The 17,837-nt window shown below is 31.9% G+C and overlaps 4 protein-coding genes across 9 annotated transcripts; 2 read left to right on the top strand and 2 right to left on the bottom strand.

Moving 5' to 3' along the window:
• Positions 1 to 97: 97 nt before the first annotated feature.
• Pabp2 (poly(A) binding protein nuclear 1) lies at positions 98 to 4,488 on the bottom strand. Of its 2 annotated transcripts, none has more exons than XM_076520911.1 (8): positions 4,333 to 4,488; positions 3,650 to 3,786; positions 3,456 to 3,570; positions 3,301 to 3,368; positions 2,972 to 3,213; positions 2,748 to 2,840; positions 2,602 to 2,673; positions 98 to 1,658 (listed from the first exon to the last, which is right to left on the bottom strand). In XM_076520911.1, exons 2-7 carry the CDS (start codon positions 3,782 to 3,784, stop codon positions 2,640 to 2,642), a joined length of 687 nt encoding a protein of 228 aa, XP_076377026.1. In that variant the 5' UTR covers positions 3,785 to 3,786; positions 4,333 to 4,488; the 3' UTR covers positions 98 to 1,658; positions 2,602 to 2,639. The 2 variants fall into 2 exon arrangements, with proteins under 2 accessions (XP_076377026.1, XP_076377023.1); XM_076520908.1 differs by having other exon boundaries at positions 4,325 to 4,480.
• Positions 4,489 to 7,769: 3,281 nt separating this feature from the next.
• Positions 7,770 to 11,819, bottom strand: LOC117228918 (uncharacterized). 4 transcript variants are annotated; one of them, XR_013033097.1, is made up of 5 exons: positions 11,219 to 11,810; positions 10,856 to 11,124; positions 10,222 to 10,787; positions 8,374 to 10,149; positions 7,770 to 8,277 (listed from the first exon to the last, which is right to left on the bottom strand). XR_013033097.1 is itself a non-coding variant. In XM_076520753.1 (4 exons), the coding sequence occupies exons 1-4, from the start codon at positions 11,401 to 11,403 to the stop codon at positions 9,901 to 9,903; spliced, it is 894 nt and encodes a 297-aa protein (XP_076376868.1). In that variant the 5' UTR covers positions 11,404 to 11,819; the 3' UTR covers positions 7,770 to 9,900. The 4 variants fall into 4 exon arrangements, 3 of the variants coding, with proteins under 3 accessions (XP_076376868.1, XP_076376863.1, XP_076376867.1); XM_076520753.1 differs by having other exon boundaries at positions 7,770 to 10,149; positions 10,222 to 10,412; positions 11,219 to 11,819; XM_076520748.1 differs by having other exon boundaries at positions 7,770 to 10,149.
• Positions 8,863 to 10,822, top strand: LOC117228946 (magnesium-dependent phosphatase 1). The gene is made up of 4 exons (XM_033485056.2): positions 8,863 to 9,004; positions 9,102 to 9,156; positions 9,228 to 9,449; positions 9,559 to 10,822. The coding sequence occupies exons 1-4, from the start codon at positions 8,959 to 8,961 to the stop codon at positions 9,713 to 9,715; spliced, it is 480 nt and encodes a 159-aa protein (XP_033340947.2). The 5' UTR covers positions 8,863 to 8,958; the 3' UTR covers positions 9,716 to 10,822.
• A 367-nt stretch (positions 11,820 to 12,186) lies between the features above and the next one.
• On the top strand, positions 12,187 to 17,819 carry Tsc1 (tuberous sclerosis 1 protein hamartin). Of its 2 annotated transcripts, none has more exons than XM_033485048.2 (15): positions 12,187 to 12,335; positions 12,721 to 12,989; positions 13,067 to 13,335; positions 13,407 to 13,634; positions 13,695 to 13,888; positions 13,997 to 14,109; positions 14,169 to 14,407; positions 14,463 to 14,771; positions 14,850 to 15,038; positions 15,101 to 15,392; positions 15,474 to 15,697; positions 15,777 to 15,902; positions 16,502 to 16,738; positions 16,809 to 16,905; positions 17,021 to 17,819. In XM_033485048.2, the coding sequence occupies exons 2-15, from the start codon at positions 12,881 to 12,883 to the stop codon at positions 17,500 to 17,502; spliced, it is 3,108 nt and encodes a 1,035-aa protein (XP_033340939.2). In that variant the 5' UTR covers positions 12,187 to 12,335; positions 12,721 to 12,880; the 3' UTR covers positions 17,503 to 17,819. The 2 variants fall into 2 exon arrangements, with proteins under 2 accessions (XP_033340939.2, XP_076376831.1); XM_076520716.1 differs by having other exon boundaries at positions 12,205 to 12,335; positions 15,101 to 15,380.
• The last annotated feature ends 18 nt before the right edge of the window (positions 17,820 to 17,837 follow it).

Raw genomic sequence — 17,837 nt, 5'->3', positions numbered from 1 at the left:
TTCTTGTAATAATACCACTTTGCGTAAATTTATAAAGGAAACTAATATAATAAATAGTATAGATAAGTAATAGTAAAGATATAGTGTAAATATAGAATTTAAGCCAAGAAAATCTTTATTTACCACCGAATCATATTACATTTATATGTTACATTTATATCTTAATTATTCTTTCCTCTTTCTTTTCTTTTTTTTCTAAATGGAACGTAAAAATTGTTTATGAAATTTGTATGATTATCACTCAATTGATGCTGATGCTGCACTGCACCTGCAAAATACTTAGCGACATGGAAGTAACGTCACGAAATGTAGCTCGATCATTAATATGTGGAAACTTGGTTCTCCCCCTAACATCATAGCACAGTGGATTAATGGTTCAAAAACATTTTACACGCATCTTACAAATTAGTAGCAATGTGTTTCAGATAAAATTGAGGATATATAGTTAGTAATAAATAAATGAAAGTTGCACACATTAATATCAACATATATGATATACATTATAGAAAAATTATAACAACTTATAATTTTAGCAACTTTCACTTACTATGCATACAAAATTTACTATATTTATTATAGTAATATGATATTACTCTAAGACATTTACATTGCAGTTCAATTGCTATCTTTAATATTTAAAATTAACATTTAGAAACATGAAGCAAATTTATTATATAACAAATTGGACGTATATTTCAACAGTATTATCTAGATTATAACACCAAAATTTGTATTTCTTTTCCTCATTGTTATATCAGCCTTTATATTATATCAAAATACTTCTAAAATTATTATAGCTATGCTACAGATTCCTAAAACCAGTTTTTTAAAGACAGTAATATAATTCTGTATACATTTAGTGTTAACTTAATATACGTTAATCCTAGTACCATTTTCAGCCATTTTTGCATGGTTCAAATTTTTTTTTATTTATTATTTTTTATTTAAGTATTTAAGATACCTAATTTCAAATGCGTAGGTACTGTACTAATGAGGCTGAAGTAAGCTATAACTTCTTTAAACAACAAAAATGTTTGGAATTTTAGTTGAAAGTTATAAAAACGTAAAGAGGTTTTTTAAAGGGGAAACTTATATGCTCTAAAACAAATAAAACTATTTAGAATTAATTACGGGCCATAATATCTTACAATATATAAATATGTATAAAAGGAATGACGTGTTTTTTATTTGGTTATAACTGAAAGTACAAATGTATTTTTCCTCATAGTATATAATAATTGAATGATTACGCTTTTTTTTAATTAAAATAATGTTCAGTATTTATGTTATTCATATGCATTTACATATACATAAAAATGTATACATGCACATATTTAGAAAAATTTTTATATATTAATATTATTTTATTAACATTTCAGTATTTTGTATATTTTTGTAATCTGCACGGATTGAGGTACTTGTAAACAGATAAAGGCTGATGCTACAAAAACCAGTTGAATTTCAACTGCTTAGAGTATATAAAAGCGCAATTGAACTGCAATAGCAAATCATCGCTGATCTACATTTGTAATGTTCATTATGATGATTCTTTAAATCAAATATGATTAATTGTGCCCATCTTTGTCCAATCTTTTTTTTTCTTTTGACATGAGGTTTTTTCTTTCTCTTTTTTTTTCCCATCGTATCAGTTTTTTTTTCTGTGGACATATCATAAGAATTTACTTAAACACTTTAGCAGCATTGTACTGTAATGCATGTTGGTATAAATATGTAAGTTTTGTGTAACCTATAAGATATGCACAAAAACTTACAATATCTTGTATTACAGTTCACAAGGCCATATTTCAAAGTGAAAATTACAATACCTATTATTTATGGATATTAAAGTATGTTAGAGAAAGAAGGTTTCTATAGTTTTTTTGTCTAATATGTTACAATATTCTACACAGTTCAAATTTTCAATCAACTCGAGTATAATTAAACTACTAAATTACTTTTCTTATCTGGATAATGTTTCAATATAGGCATTCTGTTATCAATATGTAAAATATGGCCAGGTGACTAAGGCTGAATATAAATGTAGAGCACAGTACAGTATTCCTAACAAAACCAATGTATCTAATTATGATTTTCATAATATTAACTGTAGAAAATTGATAAATATTTTGTTACTTTGACTTTAAGTAATTATAGTAAATTTATACTTTTTAAATTGGATAGATACATCAGAATATGAAAACAATAATCCAAAAATACAGATTAATTGCTACTAAAAAAATAACAGAAGTACATTTATTAAGGAATGGCTAGTAAATTTGTTACAGTTATCTTTTATCATTTGTTATTAATATTTATGCTAACTTTACAACAATGATACCTATAACGTAATTACTTCACCAGCCTTTCCTACAAATGTATTGTTTCATTGTTTGTAATTTGATTGTTCAAACAAAATCATTTTTGTAAATTCTATTTGTGTGACGAATATACTTCATATAATTTGTTACAAATATTTATCTTTAACGCATATAAATATTTTTAAGTATAAAATGTTTTTAATTATTCTAGTATTGGACGTTTCATGTTTGAACAATCATAAGAAGTAGATAATTACAATTAAATCATATTATAAGAACTTACCTTAATTTGTAAAACAGTAGTACGATCTTTTAATATGGTCAATACGGCATGTAGTAACCCCTTCTGTAACTCCTATATAAAAAGAAAACAGATGTGAGGTGTACTTAAATTATTTGAACGAAACAAACATTAAATTTAAAACATACCTCGGTCGCCTTGTGGGTCTATATCCAAAGTATGCACTGCCACGTACGATACCCCTAGCCATACCTCGGTAGCCTCGCGTTCCCCGTGGTCCCCTAAAAATAGTAATTGTTGATATGCTATTTCTGTTCTATGCATAAAGGAATCAATTCGGAATTGTTAAAGATGTAATAGTTTTTCAGACATTATTCACACAAGTGTAATTTGTTCTGCCTTGTTTAAGTACCTGTTAGTCACAGAGAATCCTGGTCTATTTGTTCTTTTAGGCATTACTTTAATTTGTCTTCCTCTAAACATAGATTCATCAAGTGCCATAGCTGTTTGTATAGCATCACGTTCTGCGAATTCAATATAAGCAAATCCCTTAGGATGCCCGTCAAATTTATTGCACAGTATAGTTACTCTATTGACGCTACCACAACCATGAAAATGTTGCTCTAATTCTTCTGCTGTAGCGCCATAGTCAACCTTAAACAATATATAAATAATATTTCAGTAATATTAAATTTGAAATATAATGAAAATATAATAAAATTTGATAAAATAGTAACTTACATTACCAACATAAATGGATCTATTATCGACTTCTTTTTTATCTTCCAGAGACATATTTAATGGACTTGCTAAAGAAGTAGAAAATCAATACTTAATACCAATACCAATACTTAATAAGAGAATATGTATGAAAATTAAAGAGCTTTATAACTCACTTATACCAGGTGGACTACCCATGTTCATTTGTTTGTCCACTTCTGATTGCAATTGCTTTAATTTTTCTGCTTCTTCTTCCATTTCCCTGACACGTGCTTTAATGGCCTCCAATTCCTAAAGAATTAAAAATAAATTAGTAATATAGGATTCATATAACATTATACATTTGTTTCAAATTGAAAAAATCAGATACCGGGTCGTCAATGTTGGCCTCATTTAATTCACGCTTCACACCATCGCACTGCATAATAGCATCTCCATCTTGACCATTTTCTAGTCCGTCCAGACCATCAATATGATCCGCAGCTAAGAGATCTGATTCAGACATTTCTGTAATAAAATATGAAATAATATAATCCTTGTTGCTAAATAAATTTTTTTAATACACTATAGATTTTATGCATTTATGATATACAAAAATATAGAATATTTATTATATTAGATATACCTCTACATTATATAAAATTTTAATTTATTATTGATTGAATAAAATATTTGAAGTAAATAATTTTTATTAGTATTCGTTTTTGTAAATTATTTAAACGAAATATAATATTGCAGAAAGATTTGTAGTTTAAACATTTACATCTTTTTACAATACAGAAAATTATAATTAACACAGTAATATAAATAAAATATAGAAATAGTTAACAAAGTTACTATAAATAAGAGAAATATAGTTATAAATGGAAAGACAAAAAATTCTATAAATATACATCTAATGAAAGCGTAGCTCTAGTAAAATAGTGTTTTAGTAAATATAACGCTCATAACGTGCAATATACGAGTTTATATGTCGATGGCTAATACGGCCTACACAGAATTTTAGTAATTATCGTTTATAGTTAATCAAAAAAGCGTAACGTACGTGTATACCTTCAAACACTTATATTATTTTAAATAATAATTTTATAATAAATTGAATAACTATATTCAATCGGCACTCCAAAAAGCTCTACAAACTCGACAAACGAGACTGACGCCACCGATCCACAAGATCATAAGATGAACAATGTCTCGTCATAAACTACTTCGTTGCATGTCATGTGCAACTAGCATCATTATCTGGTATTAGTACAGTAATGGGTCCTACTCCTATATACCTCCAGGCCGCAGCTTGATCTGTAAGCGATAGTCAATATAGAAATTTTCTTTGCTCTGATTGGCTGACGATTCACTGCTCAGACAGGATCCACTACAGATTCGATGTGCAGTAAAATGATGGGGATGTGCGCGCCAGTTTAGGGAGTAAGAAAAGCGTGCCATTAACACTAGAATATATATATACCGGAAATGAAGGAGGGGGGGAGGTAACTACAATTATTAATAAACGCATTTATATGTTGTACAAAAAGTCACAAAATTCTAGGAAATTGTATCACTATATACATAATTTTTTTTTTCTAATTGAAATTAAAAAGCAGTCAAAACGACTTCCTTGGGCAATCTAGTGTTAAGGTCCTATTACTGTACACAGCATGCCAACAATGCGCAAAATCGCTGTCATCGAATGCGCGGGAAAATCGAAGTTTAGTTGAACACACCTTTTTTTCATATAAGAGATATGACCTTATAAAAACACTATTTTAATTTTGTATACATTTTTATATAAGAACTTGCACACTTTTAATTAGACCGCATAAAAAGCCATCAAAGAAAATATTGATAGAATAGCTTTTAATAATTCATACTACACTCCAATCAGACGTCACACTGGCAACAACAAGAGAGAAACAACCGATGTGTATGTACAATACAAACAATAATACCTCAAGCCCTGCACTGTTTTCTTCCTCTCTAAGGAAGCGTTTATATCCCTATCGTTTTACTGTGCATCCAATTCAGAAGTGAATCCAATTCTGTGAATCCTGTCTTAGCATTGAATCATCGGCCAATTAGAGTAAAGCAATTCCTACTCCTATTCTCGCTAATGAAGCGTGCTACGGAACCTTAGGTATCACTTAATGTTTCGAAAGAACATCGAGCGCGCATGCGTGCATACCTGGTACACCATAAACTACAAGTTTCCGCTCCGCCTGCCATGCACGTTTTTAGTCCTGCAGAAACCACTCTTATTGCAAGTAGCATTTGGGTGACCAGGGGATAATTAGGTAGCGTAGCCCTCGACATCGCTTTATTGCGTGCTAACGGTATTAGGGCTAATAGGAAGGGATCTCTGTCAATAAAGAAAATGCATTTATTCTACTTCTGCAATGGCGTTAGGAACAATGGGTGGGTTAGTGGGGATCGGTCACTTTTCTCAACGGACTTCTTCTGAATATGGCATAATATGTGTGAACATCATTAAGCAAGCATTTTTACATGAAGAATTTTTTATTAAATAATAATAGTGTTAACATTTTATTTTTTGAGTATTAAATATAATATTATAACTTAGTTTAGTTTAGTTCAATTTAAGTTAATATATATGTGTAGTTCTAGTGATTAGTTGCAATTTTGACGACATTTTTGTGTTAACGTGTAGTAATAATAGTTAAATTAAACCTGCAAAAATGGACAAACAATCCATTGCGAGGCAAAAAATATGATAAAAAGGATTGCTAATAAATGTGACGAAGAAGCAAAGAAGGGTGTACTTCTTTATCTATTATGACAAGTCACTGAGCGAGCAGCAGATTATGTTGGTGTTTCGGAAGAAACAATTTGCAGAATTTGAAGGGAAAGCATTATATCAGGAGAAAAATTATTATCATCGCCGGGTAAAAAACGCCCACGACAAAAATTTTATTACTTTGACGAGGATAAAAAAATAATAAAAGATATAATTCATGAATTTTACGTAGAAAAAAAAAATTATTCCAACAGGTCGCACATTGTTAACTGCAATACAGGAAAGAGTACCTTTTCCATGGACGAAACATATCCTTTACAGAGTTTTAAAAAGTATGGGATAGAAATACAAGAAAAACAATAACAACAGGAACATCTTGATTGAAAGACCAAATATTGTAAATTGGCGAATAAAATACTTAGAAGGTTTAAATTATTATAAAACACAAGGAAGGAACATTATATATTTAGATGAAACATGGGTGGATACTAGTTTGTGTTTTGGGAAATGCTGGCAGAAAGAAAGAGGCATTTTAAAGTATTCAAGTGGTTGTAATCGTTTAATAGTAGTCCTTGCAGGAGGAAAAAGTGGATTTGTGGATGGGGCAGATCTCACATTTAAAAACAATTCAACAACAGGTGACTATTAAGGTCAGATGAATGCGGATAATTTCGAAAAATGGATGATAAATAAACCACCATCGTTATATGCTACAAAGAAAAGTATGATAGCATGGTTAATGGAAAATAATATACCATATGTTGAGTCATTGAGAAAGCATGAACTTTCAGAACTCATAGAGCGACACAAAAAATTGGAAAAGACATTTAAAATTGATGAACTTTTAAAAATACATGGTCACAGTGTATTAAGACTTTCGCTGCACACGGTCGGCGACCGTAATAACCATAAAACTGTCCGCTTGCAGATGTCAAGGGTTCGACGGAGAGAAAACGTCCTTGACGTTTGCAAGAACCGGAAATTCCTTTGTCTCTTTATTTTTTATCACTACCAGATGTACTGCATGCCTGGTCGCGGAGAAAGCCGCCGGCCGCGTACCGCTACCTGGCCGAACGGCCAGCACGCCCCTACAGCGAGGGTTCAATGATGGCTGTCTCCCCCGCCAAACTAAACGGGGGTAAAAGAAGACAGCGAGTCTCCCAAAAAAAGGCGTGGCCTTTTTGGGGGACGTAATATAAATAACAAAGCCAAGACACAGCGAGACCAGTCAGTCAGTACTTCTTAGTTTTTCTCTTCCATCGTCTCGCTGTCCCGAATCGCGACTCTTACCATCGGCTCGTCACACTCTTCGCCTACGGTAATAAAATCCACGTTCACCCCACAACGCTGCACAACTATTTACTGAACCTCAGCATCAATCAAGCACGCACCCACAAGACTACCACCATATAGGATGTGTAACTTCAACCCGATAGATTTTGCTTGGGCACAGTGGAAGAGAAAAATGTGTCAACAAAATGTTACCTCAGGGCTATCATACAATGACTTGGAAGCATTAATACGCCAGGCAATAAATGAAACAACGCCAAATTATTGGGAATTATTTTGCATGTACGTAGAAACAATGGAAGATGAATATTGGATGAAAGATATAATAATAGAAGACGCAATCGAAGATCTAGAATTGGAAATACAAAACAGTGAATCTGATATGGAATCAGATGACAGTAGCTCAGAAGATTTATAAGGAAAGGAAATACAAGAATAATAATAATTAAAATCATTAATGAAAATTATTTTAATATTTAAGATGTATTTTTTATAATAAAATAATTATGTAATTGTATCATACTAGATAACCGTTTTAAAAAATCATGATACAGCATAAATATAACAAACATGTAGTATTTAAAAAATATGCAATGAAAAGTTAAACAAGATGTTAATTAGTAATTACAAATAATCATGTGTTCTTCAGAAAAATCTGAAGTTAATGCTTTAGGGTTAAGTCTACGCTCTTACATCTGTTTGTTTCGTCTGTTTCACTTTGTCCCGATTGTTTCGTTCGTTTTCTTCGCCACATTGTGCTATATCAGCACTCGGAATTAAATGCACGCAACACGTCGATGTCGAGGATTACACCTCCTAACCAGAGTAGGCATGAAAATCAACTATGCCAGGCGACGCATGCGCAGGGAGTTCCGCGCAGCGGAATTTATGAATTTGTCTTGCTCAAGGTCACGTGAAGGTCATAATATTGTAGGTAGTTACATTCCTCTTAACCTCGGCTATTATATAGCGATAATAAAAATATATCATTCTATTTAAAAAAACTTCAATGATCTTGAAATCTTAAAAAATATAATCTTGAAAAAAATTTTCACCTATCATAAAATTTTCCCCTCTGAAACAAACTTATGTTTTCCTCTGACATTTTTTTATCATAAAAATAAGCGAGATATTTTAGATGCACTCGGTATACAGGATATCCCAAAATTATGTGGTACTTCTGGGAAATAAGGGATTCCTGAGATCATTCGAAGTAACTTTCTTCTTAACGAAAATGTGATCTGCCGTTTCGTTTACGAGTTATTAACGTAAAATAATTACCAATGAGAGACGAGTTCATCTGACGCAAGGTGGCTGAATCTATCAGCAGAACTGGGCTTCGACCACTCGCTAACTCGACTGATTAATTGATCTCGCCTCTCATTGGACGATGTTTTTCGTTAATAACTCGTAATCAAAGCCGCGGATTGCATTTTCATCAAGGAAAAAGTTACTTCAAATGACCTCTACAAATCCTACATTTCCCGGAAGTACCGTAATTTTAGGACACCCTGCATGTACATAGTCATTCTTCCAGCCACACACTTATATATACATAAGTATAATATTTTGACATAAATTGGACTAACTGTTATACATACATAGATCAGTGAACAAATAAATATAATTGTACAAACACAATGAGTGATATGAATCGAAAACCTAAAATATTAGTTTTTGATTTAGGTTAGAATATTTGCATGACGATTTTATAAATATAAGGTAGATAAGGTTTTTAATTATGTGATAAATAAATGGTAATTCTGTTAAATGTAATTTTCAGATTATACTCTATGGCCATTTTGGGTTGACACTCATGTTACTGCTCCATTTAAAAAGTAATAAGTTTTCCAGTATTATGATCACTTAGTAATATTAAATTATTTTGCCATTTTTAAATAATTTGCAGAAAGGGAAATGATGTAGTAGATGTTCATGGGCAAAAGATACACTATTACAAAGAAGTACCAGATGTTTTGAAAAAGCTATCGGACGAGGGTTATGAACTTGGTATTGCTTCTCGTACGTCGGAAATTGCAGGAGCTAATCAATTATTAAAGTTATTCAACTGGGAAAAGTATTTTAAGTACAAAGAAATATATCCTGGAAGTAAAATAAAACATTTTTCTGTGTACGTCTTATTAACGTATATATAAATAATAGTTATTAATTTTGATTTACATAATTGTCTTTATTTATTTATTTTTAACGATTATCTAGAGTAAATTGTTTCTTTGTAGAATTCAGGAAGCATCTGGTACGGACTATAAGGATATGATATTCTTTGATGACGAACACAGAAATATTGTTGATGTAGGCAAACTTGGTGTTACATGCATATTTGTTGGAAGTGGTATAACACACGCGGTTGTAGAAAATGCATTGAAAAATTTTTAATGCTTTACATTTTTAGCTTTATGTAGCTAATGAAATTTATTTTGAGTTATTTACTATTAATACATGCAGCATACACCTAATGTATGGTTATATGGTTGTTAACATCAGAAAGTACACAATGACAATTCTTCTATTAATAGCGCACTTACATTTAAGTAACGTTAATGACATTAAATAATTTGTATTTAAATTTTATTAACCATTGCTAAATAATATTGCAATGGACTATTAATGAAAATGTTACTATTATTTATTTGGCCAACTATCTTAAAGAAGGATGTACAAGCACAACGAGGAGCTTGAGGAGATATAATATTTAATAGTTCAGTAATTTGATTACCTGACAGTGATAGAGATAGTAGGTCCTTTAACACATTTATATCAAAATTCTTGAATGGACATCCCCCTTCATATGTTGGACCAGAAACAGCTGCCTATAATATGATTAAACAAGAAACAATCAACATCTATAAATTATTCATGAGAGTACAATATGTGTTACTTACACATAGGAATTCACAATCAACTGATTTGTAATTTTTTCTGGACCCTTCTAAACCATAAAGGTGTCGAATACTATATATAAATTTGCGTTCATTTGATTGCCATTGATGTGAACAAGTAGATGAACACGAATGAGGTTTCGAATATTCATCTTTCCAATAATTTATAGCATCTTCTATGTGCATTCCTCCATCTTTTAGAAAAAGGCTATAATGTAAACGAGCATAATGTCCTAATCTATGGGTATTCCGTAATTTTCTATGCAAATGCTGCATACAGAGAGGAAAATTTTTCATTTCTGTATCTATGTTGTCTACTGTTATACGTCCATATTCATGACCTCTCTTAAATAATTGATTATGAATTTTTTGGTATAAATAGTCAAGTCTATCGTCTTGACTTATAGTGCGCTGTGCATTTAACTTTATACATGCTATTTCTTTATTTAAGTAAGTAATAAATAATGATGACAGAACTTCCATAAATTTAGAACAGTGTACAATGGCATAACCATCGTGTAGCTCTATTTTTCTGTTTTTTATTAAGTCTGGTACTAATTCATATCTCACTTGGAAAAATAAAAAAAGTATATTAATATTTAAACTAATAACTTAATTACAGTTTACAAATATATACCTTTAGTATGAAATCGACTGCAGTCTTGTTTATGATCTTTTGTTACAAGATGTTTAAAGACCAGTTCCTTTGAGAAAAAAATACATATATCAATCAATGTATTATTAATTACACTTTCTTTATTTGTAAGCAATCTGCATTGACGTATTATGCTTCTTATTAATCTATGTAATTGCTTAGGCAATATATAAATCAATCTATTTTGAAATAATAGTGCCTCTCTGACAATCCAATAATTCCACAGATCTTGTGATATTGAAGCCAACAATCTGAATTAAATGTATGAGTGAATTATTATTTCGTCTTTCATAAAATATAGGAATTAAATAAATAATGATTATAAATATATAAATGATCACTTACCGAAGTGTAAAATGGCCTACTTTATCATATACCGAATTTTCTAATAAATATTCGAAGTTACCATTGAATTCATTAGTTCTAGCTTGATATAATAAGTCTAGATATTCTAATCTGACAAAAACACATTTCTCCAAAATATGAAGTGATATTTGTCCTCTAGGAGCTTGAATATAAAACATTTTCATATATTCAAATTTAATTTATTGTAACTTACATATGTAATTAGATAACTGATATGTAAGTGCAGCTATTTGTTTGTAACATTAACAAATATTTTCGTCATTATTGTACAATTTGTACACATTTTTCAATATAATTCTAAAACTGTACATTATAAGTACATGCATAGTTGTCAGTAACTGTTTTAGTAACTGATGTAAAAGTATAATAAAAAAATTGTCTTTTTTTTATCAATAAACTATTGTATTTTTCATATCCCGTTTATGTATGTACATTTTTGATATCGGTGCATGATTCTCTTCGTACATACATCTTGTATGTATGTATCTACATACTGTACACAGAAGATAGAAGCTGTGATTCAGCTTGGTAACCCAGCTTGGGTTCAGCCTTCTCTCTGTTCTCATACTCCTTTTGTTTCGCCACGAGAGCAGCACTGTCACAGGACAAGTCATCAGCCAATTAGGATTCACGGTGAAAATAATTTATTGTACATACATATGTACATACATACATACATATTTGCTTCGTGACATTGTGAACATAGTTATATGCATACATATGTTAACACGATTTAAAATCTTAAGTATCGTTGCTATTCACTATGGATTCCATATTACGTTTAAAATATCACAACGCTTTTAAACTTTCGAATAATTCTCCTAAAGAAGTAGCAACGCTGCCGTAAGTACAACATGTGTATTATAATTACGTATTCAATTTGTGGATAAGTACGAACATTGAAAATTCTGATAAAAGTTTTGTGTCCATGAGAATATTCTATGACAAAAGTTTCGTCTCTGTAGAAATATGTATTCTGTGCTGTAACGACATCAATGCGCACCAGTTTACGATATAATGTATGTACATATCTACAATGGTATACCATTCGCCATAGAACTTGCGGAGATTCGTCGAAGTACTCGATGAAATTTAGGTAAGTTAATTTGTTAATTTCAACCGATGTATTACTGTTCAAACATAGCGTTTGATATTCCATTTAAAAACTTAAATCATATTTATCAGAAGTCTTTTACGAAAATCGTATCGAATGACCTTTTACGAATACCGCGGAGCCGTACCGACAATTTTTTTTTTGTACATTTAGAATAAAATATTCAATGTCAATTTAACAATATTTTACATAAAATTTCCATTTCTATAACCTTAAAATTGTATCATTTAACATCGTTTTGTATAGAGTTATAATGGAAATTCATATGCTAAGTTGTACAAATTGACAGTTCTTAAGTCATGAAAGTTATTAAAAAAATACGTACTTCTTTCAATTGATTTCTACCAAGTATCCTATCACGTTTCAGATGTTCCAAGGATCCCTGTGCTTCTTAGGAAGTCTGCACTACATAACAAATGACAAATGGATGAAATTAAACTTCATAAATTCATTTTTGCTTCCATTTTATGATCGGATGATCAAGCTAAGTTTCATTTGTCTATGTAGGAATACTCATTGCTGTCAAGATGAACATCAACACAATAAGCACTACAGATCTCTTTTACCTATTAGAATCTAATAAACTAGGGGAGGTAGAAGAAATAAAAAAAGTATTCCATGAACTTTTTCTGAGTAGTAAGTGAGATTATAGATTTATTGTTATGCTATTGATTTGAAACTTTGTTTTTTAAATGAATTGATACATTTTTTAGCAAAAGACAATTGGTTGGTAAATGGACTTTTTGACTATTACTTGTCAACAAATTCTCTAAGGGCTGTCGAGGTATTAGCCAGTGTTCGAGATCCACATGACAAACATCTCTTAGATCGTTTATCAGAAGCTCTTTCTAAACAAGGAAGTAGCAGCAGCCAAAGAATCCAGACTCTTACTTTGCTAGGTCATATTGCTCGTCGACAACCTACATGGCTATATAAGCTTGCCAGTCATGCATTATTTCGAGATTTACTTAAGTTACTAAAAGTAAATCTCATTTTTAGTCAAATACACATCACAAACAAATATGTATGATATTTTAATGAATATATTTTTAGATGGAAGCAGATACACTATCTCTCATGAGCGCGCTTCTTCTCTTAGTAATGTTGTTACCAATGTTACCTGCTGCTTTAGGGCCATATCTCTCAGAAATTTTTGAGGTGTTTGGCCGGCTAGCATCTTACTATCATCAGTCATTGTCTTTGTTCTCTTCTCCTATGCATTTTACTACCACAACAGCAGGAACTATTGATAAAAATCATTTATATTTATTACATCTACAGGTGCGTCACATTGCTCAAGTGATAAATAAGCAAACCATTCATGTTATTGTCTTATTTCAGGTTGGCCTATATAGTTTGTTTCACAGACTGTATGCTATGTATCCATGTAATTTTATTTCATATTTGAAACAACAATATATTCAACGAGATCAGTTTGCTACTTTTACACATACAATTAGACCAATGTTGGATTCAGTGCGTATGCATCCATTACTTGTTACTGCATCCAAAGATACAGAGATTTCTGCTGCAAGGTATTATTTGCATTGTGAATGAAAATTAAGAACCAGATGTTCGTGTAGTTTAAGGAAAGCACTGTATACATAAATGGTATTCTTAGTATTTATTCAATTGCGTTTCAGATGGAAAAAAATGGAACATCACGATATTATGGCAGAATGCGGTCGTTTCACGTTAGACAAGTGTCGAGAAGAAGTATTCAACATTGTAAATTCACGCTCTACGCCACCTTTAGGTATGTTTCTTTTCTTGAAACAAATGTATCTATAAGTGTCATGATGATATGTTTTCTAGATCACTCTTCTACATGTACTCCAATAAACACTAGCGGAGGATTACCACCATCAGAAGTTACCAATAGTGAAGATGAGACTTTCTGGTCCCCAAGTATGACAGTGCCACCTCAAAGTCCTCCGTTTCCAGCTACAACTCATGAACAGCGATCCGCTCCTTCAACACCCAATAATAATAGAAGCGGCACATCTCCACCAGAAGCTGCGGTCGAAGCTACACCCGAGACAACTCCCGTTAAGGTACGTTTAAAAACATTAAGAGCATGATCAGAATTCTATTTTAAATTTTACACAGGATATACGGAAAGTACCAACAAGGCAAGGACATGTGGGATCAGCTGCGGTTCGTGCTTTAGGCACATTTGGCAATGGCACAGTGGGATTAAATTCTCGACCATCGACACCGACTAGTTCCACAATTGGGACTGGAGATGGTAATAATGCACAGGGATTCATTTCGCACAAGATAAGTAAAATCATTGCGGATAGACAGGCTGTCAAGGAACAACAAAAATCATCTGCTAACCTGGAAGAGGATGCAAGACTTGCAGAAATAGATACAAACCAAAACGGAAAAAATGATTCATGGCAAGAAGATCAAGAGGTTTTGTATATTTTATATTTATGTATGTAAAATTGCTGCATATTAATAATGGTAGATATATCTGCATATATTGTGTAGGTTTTAGAAATTGTAAGCTCACAGGCTGCTGGAAAACTAGAATGTCCAAAATATTTAGATCGACAACACCATCACAATGAAAAAATTCAAAATACTTTAGTTGAAGTAACAGAAAGGATTTATCAATTACGTCTATATTCTCAATATCAAATTCCGGGTCAACACTCAATCTCTAGTTCTATTTGCAAGGTAAAATAATTTATATAAAATCCAACATAAAAATTGTGCTTCATAAAATGAATACTGCACAGGTTCGGAAGAGTAAATCTTGCCCAAACATGGAAGTCCAAAAACAAATCTATAACGATAAAACAGATTTATTGAAATCGATAGGGGCGAAAACAATGGAAGACACTGGAACTCAAACATTTGATCTACTTCCATATGAGTACTTGTTATCAGGAATTTTGGATCAGAAGAATCAAATGAATATACAGAAACGTAACCAACAAAATACCGAAAATAGATTATCACCGACGGCGATGCTTGATCGATACGTTGAAGCGTGCACACGAGCTAGTAATATTTCTGGTGATAAAATAAGTTAGTCTAAAATAAATAGAACACAATATTACATAGTAAATTACTTTTCCATGGAGATATAATTAGACAATTCTTTTAAAGGAACTATCGCCGTCAAGCAAAGACAAAGAAAAGAAACCGATGGAGAAGATGAAGTTGGAGATGAAGATGGCTTAGATGTTGAATGTGCAAGTCAATTGCTACAACTAATGCAAATTCAATTACAGTTTGAACGGCAGCGTAGAGAGGTTCATGCTGAACGTAATCGAAGACTTCTTGGCAAATTGAGGGATTCACGGGCGTTGGAAGAACATAACTATGCTTTGGTTAGTTGACACTATATCTTAGAAATTAATGCTTTTCGTCATTGTGATTATCATTAATCATAAACTTTTTGGTCTCTAGACCGACCGATTAAAATTAATGGAGAAGGAAGTGGAAGGCTTGAAAGTAGAATTGGAGAGTAACAAACGAGAAGCTTTACAGGCTGAGGAACGATATAAAGAAGCATTGCATCACTGGCAAACGAAGGTAACAGTAAAAATTTGGTTAACACTATTTAACATATATTTTTTGCTTCGATAACGAATATGTGATGCTTATAGATATTCCTGGGCCGATTACAAAATTTTAATATAGTTTATTCAACCATCCTTAGATTTGAATTTGATTTATGAAAATAAACAAATTCATATTTTAAATATATTTTATCTTTTATTTGTAAAATCTAAAACGATGTTCCTTGCAGATAATTTATTAAATATTTTCTTGTGTAAAGTGATACATACTTTTATAACTTTATATACATTTCAACGTGTTTATATAGTATGTATTGTTTAGAGTAATTGTGAAACCTTCTTTTCATTAATCTTTCGGATATTCTTCAATTCGATTTAATAAATAAGGTTTTGAGATAAAATTTAATTACGTTGCAAGAAAAACTTTAATATAGACAAGGGGTACTTATCCATAACATGAACAGTTCAAAAAAAGAAATTATTGTGATGGCAAAAAGTTGTTCAGCAAACAAAAGTGTTTGCTCGATCAGTTGAAGAAAGTTTAAACTTGTTAAACAGTATGGTTAGTGACAATTAAAAATCAACCAATTAATGTGATTAAAAATGATGCAGTGTGTAGAAGAAGAACGACAAAATCAAATTTTGAAGGATCGTCTTGAAGCTATAGAAGTTGAACTGAAAGACGAACAGAAGAAAATAGCGGCATGTGAACAACAAATTCGTTCCACGGATGCATCTCTATTCGATGCGGGGCATCGATTACGAGTTGCTTTAAAAGCTGCAGACCGTAGCAATGAATTAGAACGTACTCTTGACACCGTGCAAAAAAAGTATCTTTTGCTTGGAGAGGTAATATTCCAATAAATTATTTAAAATTATTTGTCCGCTTGGAGTGTGTATAACTATTTTCCATATGTAGGCACAGGCAAAGCTGCAAGAAACTACAGGAGGTTTGTCACCATTGAGTAAACAAGAAGTAACACAAATACAACGGTCATACGCGGAAGAATTGACCAGTAAGTGTATTAAATATATTTATTAAGCCTAGATCATTCTGTGGTCATCGACAATTCTACAAAGTGTGCGTCCCTAAAAATGAAAATATCGAAAGTGAACGTTTAATGTTTACAGACTTGCGGCGACAACTAGAAGCACGAACATCTCTTGGAGAAGCCTTAAAAATACGATTGAATGAAATGGAGAGCAAGGATGCACGAAAGGAAGCACAACTTGTAGAGTTGCAACGACTTTTACAAGAAACTAAGGATCAACACGAGGCTGAGCTGGAAGCTGTTGAATCGAAGTATAAAGCACAAGCCGAGATTAATCTTCTTCTTGAAAGTCGTATACTCGAACTTCATGGTACATTAGAGCCAGCAACTTCTAGTACCACTACTATGAACAATCTAGCTTCATCAGCATCGCCTAAAGAAAGGTCGCCTCCACTGTCAGCCAGTTTAGCTTCCTCCAGTGAAGGAAGTCTTGCCTTTATTCATTCAGGCACTGGGATTATAATGAACGATTGCTGTGACGCAGCAGGCGAAATTCCTAATCTCCAAGCAATTGTTGAGCCTGTACCGAGCCAGCCTATGTCACCATCTCGGCAAAGCTAACAGAAGCGAAATTCTACGGATAATTGACACTACGCAAAAACGACTATTGAGTCCTTTCGCATGCAGCTATTCTGTTTCGCACGTGAGCAACTGTTATCCAGTGCCGTGGTATTAAATCAGAAGAAAGTTTTTTGTAGCTTTTTATCGACGTATTATGCGAAACACATAAAAAAAATATTCTTATCGTGTGATTTCAATAAATAATTGAAACTACACTGGTAATTAATGAAATTACTAGCATGATATAATTTCACTTAAAAAAAAAACAAAAAAAGTGAATTCACGATGAATAAATGGTTGAGATATTTTGTGAGCAATTTTCTAAGTTTCGACTG

Source organism: Megalopta genalis, chromosome 1, assembly GCF_051020955.1.
Source record: "Megalopta genalis isolate 19385.01 chromosome 1, iyMegGena1_principal, whole genome shotgun sequence".
Lineage (NCBI taxonomy): Eukaryota > Metazoa > Arthropoda > Insecta > Hymenoptera > Halictidae > Megalopta > Megalopta genalis.
The sequence above is the reverse complement of the archived record's forward strand: the minus strand, read 5'-3'. Positions and strand labels throughout refer to the sequence as shown.